Source organism: Epinephelus moara, chromosome 8 (genome assembly GCF_006386435.1).
Source record: "Epinephelus moara isolate mb chromosome 8, YSFRI_EMoa_1.0, whole genome shotgun sequence".
NCBI lineage: Eukaryota > Metazoa > Chordata > Actinopteri > Perciformes > Serranidae > Epinephelus > Epinephelus moara.
Genome location: NC_065513.1, coordinates 21,198,096 through 21,205,551, shown reverse-complemented (window position 1 = coordinate 21,205,551; position 7,456 = coordinate 21,198,096). Strand labels below are relative to the sequence as shown.

The 7,456-nt window shown below is 40.0% G+C and overlaps 1 protein-coding gene across 2 annotated transcripts; it reads left to right on the top strand.

Annotated features, from left to right (window-relative positions):
• The first annotated feature begins 559 nt into the window (after positions 1 to 559).
• On the top strand, positions 560 to 7,376 carry LOC126393802 (D-amino-acid oxidase-like). Of its 2 annotated transcripts, none has more exons than XM_050050151.1 (11): positions 560 to 707; positions 1,178 to 1,373; positions 1,462 to 1,576; positions 1,954 to 2,030; positions 3,132 to 3,197; positions 4,358 to 4,412; positions 4,589 to 4,693; positions 4,796 to 4,878; positions 5,126 to 5,243; positions 6,005 to 6,103; positions 6,183 to 7,376. In XM_050050151.1, exons 2-11 carry the CDS (start codon positions 1,180 to 1,182, stop codon positions 6,306 to 6,308), a joined length of 1,038 nt encoding a protein of 345 aa, XP_049906108.1. In that variant the 5' UTR covers positions 560 to 707; positions 1,178 to 1,179; the 3' UTR covers positions 6,309 to 7,376. The 2 variants fall into 2 exon arrangements, with proteins under 2 accessions (XP_049906108.1, XP_049906107.1); XM_050050150.1 differs by having other exon boundaries at positions 561 to 707; positions 1,175 to 1,373.
• Positions 7,377 to 7,456: the final 80 nt, after the last annotated feature.

Sequence of the window (7,456 nt, the reverse complement as noted above, 5' to 3'; positions counted from 1 at the left end):
TGGAATGTGTTTGGATGCCACTGGTATGGCCTGTATACCCGTCTTCTCTCACTATTTTCCCTTGTGTTGCTTTTATGTAATGCAGGTGTTTACTATAGTTCTTAAAGTGGAACTGATCATGCTGATTGTGCCACTGTCTTAACCAGGACTCTTTGGAAGAAGAGATGTTGTAGCTCAATGGAACCTCCCTGTCTAAAAAAAGGCTACTACTACTACTACTACTAATAATAATAATAGTAGTAGTTATAATAATAACCTTAGAAATTCATGCATGTGTGAAATGTCCTGATGTCCTTCATAAAATATTTTGAAAAATATAATAATGCTTATAATAAATAGTATACAGTCCACCCAGAACTTTCTTCATTAGCCTGTGTAGGCCTGCTTACATGCACATGAGAACTCGCAGAAAACACTTTGCGTGTGAACCAATACGCAGCGTAAAGGAGGGGGCGCTGATACATTAGGACTTCATAGCTGAGCTTGAAAACATGATTAAACATTGTGTCTTGTGTCGCAGCTGCTGTCTCCGCCTCTCGCAGCCCATGTGACAACTGCAGAGTGAGCTGAGGTTGTGTGAGTTAACACAGCCTTAAACAACTTGTGCAGTGGTAGCCTGGTTCCAGACCATAGACCCCGCCCACTCAACTGGGAGCTTCAGTCTGACACTCAGGCTAGTGCAGTGGTGGACGAAAACCAGCCTGAAGGTAAAGCAGAACTTTTTGGAAACTATACAGAGTGCAGTATTATGCAGTATTTTTATATTCAAGTGTGGAGTTTTCCACGTCGGCGATTTGCTCCTGAATGCTGCTTTGCTAAACTTTGCACTGTTTGATCACACAGGTGCCAACATGTTGATCGCCTTATAATGTAACATTAACGGCTCTTCTGTTATTAGCTATGCAAATGTTTTACTCTGATGTAGTGCAGGACGCAGTTGGCCCTGTCCAACAGGGATAGTGGGTAGTATTTATGTTACCAAGACTTTGTAAACCTTTTGAATAGATCTATAAAAATACTACTACTGCTGCTAATACCATTACTATAACTAATGCACTGTTCAATTATATGCCAAGAGTGAAAGAATAATCATTTTCTAATCTTTTAACCAACCACATCCAATAGTGTAGGAGAAAACAAGTAAGTAAGTCTCAGATGTAAATGTCTCTTAAAGCAGACATGCGGGTGGCAATAATTGGAGCTGGAGTCATTGGCCTGTCAACAGCTCAGAGCATCTACCAGCAGTATCACTCCATCGTCAGCCCACTGACCATTGAGGTGTATGCAGACCGTTTCACCCCACTGACCACTAGTGATGGAGCTGCTGGCTTTTGGCAACCATATCTCTACGACAACGGCAACGTCCAGGAGACGTAAGTGCATTAACTCTCCTTTGATTCTCCTCTTCATTTGCAAAAAAGTGGACAGAATTTTCATTGCTGTGTTTGTCTTTGCATTTAGAAAATGGAATAAAGAGACATTTGACTACTTGCTGAGCTTCCTCAGTTCACCGGATGCCATACAAATGGGTATATTCCTCCAGTCTGGCTACAACCTCTGCACTGAACCAGCCCCAGTGAGTAGTCCTTTGTTTTTGCCCAACGCACAGTCAGTCTGGCCACAGAGATAATATTCAACCTTGTTTCAGAAGGTTTTACTACCAAGAACAAAGGCATTATAAACACAGTTAAAATTTAACCATATATAACTCACGACCGTGTCACATACCAGGGCAATATCTACAATAAAAAGTAATTATTATTCAGCCTGAGTGAAAGTAGAGCAACACAAAGATGGAGGCCTGCTGTGGTTGGAAAACAATTACAGAGGGGCCTCAGCAAGGGTTCAAACTCAGACTCGGGGGTTAATTTGGATTCTTTTGACAGGAAACTAACACAGCCAGGACATGTTTAGGACAGAAATAGTGTGATCTTGGCTTGTTTTTGATTGCAGGATCCTTCATTTAAAGATATCGTCCTGGGCTTCAGACAGCTCACAGAGCGAGAACTGCGCATGTTCCCCGGATACAAGTAGGTTTCTGCTGAAACTGCCATGAATGCAAAACACTGAAAGAACAAAAAGGAGAGCTGCGAAGAGTTAGTGATAGTTAGGTAGTTTTCTATTCCTATGTGGTGCCAAACATTAGACCCTTCCCACATGGGATTACCAGACACTGTTGTATGTCAAACAATCTTCCAAAACACATATACAAAGCTGAAAGAAAAACATAAATCATAAAATACTTTACACAGCTATAACATTTCAGGTAACAAACACTTACACTCCTTTTTATCCTAATAAAAAGCATCATCCCATCCTTTTCCATGTTTCCTTCAAGCAACTTAAAGGTCCAATGTGTAGGATTAAGTGGCATCTAGTGGTGAGTTTGGAGAACTGAAACGTCTGTGTGTGCCAAGCGTGTAGGAGAACTATGGTGGCAAACATGAAAACACAAATGGCTATATCTAGAGTCAGTGTTTTGATTTGTCCATTTTGGGCTACTGTAGAACAACATGGCAGACTCCATGGGAGTGGACCTGCTCTGTATGTAGATGTAAATTGCTCATTCTTAGGTAACATAAACAACCATTCAAACATAGCTCTGAATATTATTCATTCATTTTCCGCAACCTTTTATCCTGCTGGGGGTCACTGGGGGGCTGGAGCCTATCCCAGCTGACATTGGTCGAGAGGTGGGGTACACCCTGGACAGGTCAACAGACTATCACAGGGCTCACACATACAGACAGACAACCATTCACACTCACATTCACGCCTATGGACAATCTAGGGTCACCAATTAACCTGCATGTCTTTGGACTGAAGGAGGAAGCCGGAGTACCTACAGAAAACCCATGCTGACAAGAACATGCAAACTCCACACAGAATATGATATATTTATGAACATTTTTATATACCATTCTGCCAGTAAATGTCCCTTAATCCTACACACTGGACCTTTAAATGTGTTGTATGTGAAACTCAGTCCCTCTGCATGTATTTCTGTTTTTATTATGAAACAATATATTGTCAGCTTCCCAATAAAAGATACAAATATTTATGACTGGATGGACTGTTCTGTGTCACCGGCTCTCACCCTCTCACACATCTGTGTCTTCTCTTCTGTCCAGTTACGGGTGGTTCAACACTGCTCTCATGGTGGAAGGTAAAACATACTTACCTTGGCTGATGGACTGGTGAGTGATGATGACCTTATCTCTCCGGTGACTTCCCATGTTGCATCTGTGTTTTCTTTTAACAAAACTTTACAAATCCTGAGTTGAACTCTGTGACATATAGGCGCAGCACCTGTTTTGCAACATAATTTATCACACAATAAAAACTTGTTGGCAGCACCTGATAGCTTGTCATAAACATTTCAGGCTCTACTTTCCCCTCTGGGGTCAATTAAGTTTTATCTTATCTTAAAAATTCAACTCATGGTCTCAGTTTAGTTAGTCTGTCTCTCTAGAACTGTTAGCCATTTACTGTTGGTTATTTCTGTTATGTTTGTTCTGTCGTCTATACACTACATATTAACTTAAGTCACACCACAGTACAAAGTAGAAAGACGTGCACACTCAGTGATAACTAGGAGCTAAGTACTAACATGTATTGTGCCCACCCAGTCACCAGAATGAATGTTGGCATTCTACATTTCTGTAAACCACAAATATATTACATTTGTATATTTCATATGAAGCAGATATGTTGAAACTTTACATTTCTTTTCATTTTATTTTACAAGAAAACACTTTGGTGTTAGGAAAAGATCATGTTTTGACTTAAAATACCCAATTTGCTTGCTACAAACACTGCTGGAAATGTCCCAAACTCTTGAAGTACCTGGTTTTCTTGGTTTGGAATTGTGGTCTGCTGCTGTCTGATGTCACGTCATCTGCCATCGCCTTCTACTCATGATGAGAAACTCAGCTCATATACATATAATCTGAACTACGTCATACGTATGAAACGTACAGATGCTGTAGTGTGATTTGCAGAAATGTACAAAGCCAACATTTTATTCTGGTCACTGAGCTGATTGCACAAGCCGTGAAAAAGGCAAATTTAGACAGCAGCACAATGGGAATGACCTGATAGGTGTCTGAAATGTTTTTTAAATGTTTCCATCTGACACACTACATTGTTATCACCACACAATTCCCTATAAGCTGTGTTACAATCAGTAAATGAGTGAGTCATTTCTGACACAGTCTACCAGATATCCTCATATGTTTTTCAGGATAACTGGTTCAGTTTGTTAAGTAGTTTAAGTTTAATAAAAGTTAAAAAGTTGATTCCTCAGGAGTCGTTTTCTGGTCTTTGTAATATACATCTGTTTTTTTGTTATTCTCAGGTTGCAAAAAAGGGGTGTGAAATTTCATCACAGGAAAATAGAGTCCTTCAAGGAGGTTAGTGAAAGTTTTTCAGTATTATGCCTGCTTATATATTTTTATTCTATACTGGTATGTTTTATTTTTTAGTTTGGGAATGCATTTTATACAGAGTCTGTAACCTTTCTCAAGACTCACAAAACGTTATCACTTGTCATATTTATTATCTCTTATCACGCTTCCCTTTCATTTAGCTGGCAGAAACAGGGGCAGACGTGATAATAAACTGCACTGGGATTAGATCAGGGGCGCTCCAGCCGGACCCTGACCTCAAACCAGGCCGGGGTCAGATCGTGAAGGTGAGCACAAACACCATCAAATGTCTGTTGATTGTTTATATAACCATCTATAAATGAATAATGGAAATGGTGATCAAACCTTGTTACTCCTTTGTTTTCTAGGTGGAGGCTCCGTGGCTGAAGCATTGGATTCTTGTCCATAATTTTATAGAAGAAGTCTACAGTTCACCGTACATCATTCCAGGGTAGTTCTAGTGACGCAAAACACTCACGAACGCAGACTTCTCCTGTAAAGTTTGTAGTGGTGGAGAGGAGCACTGTGGATTTAAAGTATCATACATACATATTATACATGTTGCCAGCCAAAGTTGCCATGGTTACACTGTGTTGTTCTCTTGTCATGGTGTTGTTTTCTGTCAGAGCATTTGTAATTTCAGATTACTGTGTTTTTTATGTAGACAGAAAGCAAACGTTCTTTTTCTGTGTCTGCAGGAGCCGTCTCGTGACAGTTGGTGGGATTTTCCAGATAGGAAACTGGAGTGAACAGAACAACTCCACCGACCATAAGCACATCTGGGATCGTGCATGCCAGCTCGAGCCAAGTCTCAAGGTGAGATGATATCAAAATGTTTGTCTGAGAGCCCTTAAAAATACCTTCTGTGTCAACTGTGATTAATTATTTACAGTGAGTCTCCTGTAGCGCTAAAGTATTTAACATTTGCAAACTATAACACGTTAGTGACAATAAAACAATTTGGTTGCAAAATACCCAAATCTGAAGTGTTGCAATATATCGGTACGACGATAACTGTGGTAATCCGGTGCCTTTTAAATAATTTCCATTTCTCTCTGTTCTTGCTTTGTCGTCCCCCTCCCACCACACACACATTCCTGCCCATAAGTGCGTAACTACCTAAAATGGCATAAACTATCCAAAGTATCCAAAGTACGTGTACTTTGAGTTTTTAGTGTGTTCCATGTCCCATCTGTAAACATGGAGGGGGCAGAGTTTATAACCTGTACTGCAGCCAGCCATCAGGGGGCGATGGAGATGTTTTGACTTCAGTTTTGGGGAGCTGTCATGTCATCTAGCTTTATATACAGTCTATGCCACACACACACACACACACACACACACACACACACACACACACACACACACACTTTAACATTTTCTATGGAAATTGCGACGTAATATTTTTATCGTGAATTTCTTTATAATGGTGCAGTGAAAATCTGATATCGTGCCTGCCCTACCCTAAACAAATACATCGCAAAGCAATAATTATCTAGCTTTTTAAAACTTTGTTTGACACAGTATTTCTATGACAGACTTGAGAAGTATTAAGCCCTGTTGTTCTCTAACCTCAGCATGCCAGGATAGTGGAGGACTGGAGCGGCCTCAGGCCTGTTCGCAGCAAAGTCCGCCTGGAGAGAGAGACCATACAATCTGGTGCAACTAAAATAGAGGTAAACTTTAACAGCTCAGCAACACTTTAAAAATGAAATTTGGTCATCCACCCTCTAATATACCATGTCTTTCAATCAGGTAATACACAACTACGGTCATGGAGGTTTCGGATTAACCATTCACAGAGGCTGCGCCCAGGAGGCAGCAAGGCTCTTCGGTCAGATCGTGGAACAAAAAGGCAAAGGTCCAAAAGCTCGCTTGTAAATTTGTGTCTGTCAGTACTGATTGATGCACCCCTTTTTCTAATTTCAATGTCAGTGCCTTGTATCTTGTACCACACAAACTGTTTTTTGTCTTTAAGTAACATTTAAAGCCAACATATATTCAGTATCATATATTTTTGGGGAAATCACATCACTTATAATCACAGTCATGTAATGGTTGTAACTTATAGGTAAGCTGAAAGAGGAGACATTCCTATTGTTGTCCTTGTCCATTATAAATGAACAGATGGCTCATTCACATGTAACAAAATCATACTTGAATCTGGATCGTCCACCTACAGATCGCTCACAGTACAGGGCCAGCTGCAAACAAATACAAATGAGACAAACTTTTTCACTGAAAAAAAATAGTCAACTTTCCATCATTCTTGAGAGCGGTGGCCCTTGTTGTCGACTTATGTCTGCTACCTAGCAGAAAGTATGTGCTGTTTGGTAACTGTTTGTCAGCTTGTTTACTGCCTGTTTATGAACAAATTAGTTATGCCTGCGTAGTTCCTACTTGGTGCATGTTCACAAACTGTATGATAGTACTGCCGTTGGCTGCAGCCCTTAAAAATCAGTCCATGGGCCACAACTGACCCCCTGGCTGGACTTTGAACATGCCTGGTTTATGGAGTACTTGTGACATTTTAACACCTTTTTAGTTGAGAGTCAACAATTTAACAGTTTTGTTTTATTCTGTACATGTTAAACACAATTTCTATAGAGTATATGTGACAATTTGGTACATATTCTCTGAATAATTTTGTTAACTTAAACTATTCACTCAACCTAATACAGGCATGTCATTTACGCCAGGTATAGTGCTGTAAGGCAGTTTAGTGCACATGATTAGAGTAAATTGTGGTCAATGTTGTGCATAACAGACAACATGGAGTTTGTATTGTATTGGATCGTAATACGTTTTTGACCAGGCAGTGTTGAAGTATAATAACGGGTAATATGTGAGAGTATATAGAAATACGACATCGTGCTGGTAATTTTGGAAGGACTTGGCCTGTCGTTTGTTTCTTTCTTTTTGTATTCTCAATAAACCTTGTTAAACTTTTTTTCCCGCCTCATGTGAGTACTGTGGAAAAGGAACAGAAACACGAGTCAAAACCGAGACACCTCACAGAATCATTATGT

Bases quoted from the DNA above. Each gene is read 5' to 3' on its own strand.
- LOC126393802 (XM_050050151.1), top strand. From the start codon at position 1,180: ATGCGGGTGGCAATAATTGGAGCTGGAGTCATTGGCCTGTCAACAGCT. The intron at 1,374-1,461 runs GTAAGTGCATTA...CTTTGCATTTAG, and splicing joins AACGGCAACGTCCAGGAGAC to AAAATGGAATAAAGAGACAT. The intron at 2,031-3,131 runs GTAGGTTTCTGC...TCTTCTGTCCAG, and splicing joins CGCATGTTCCCCGGATACAA to TTACGGGTGGTTCAACACTG.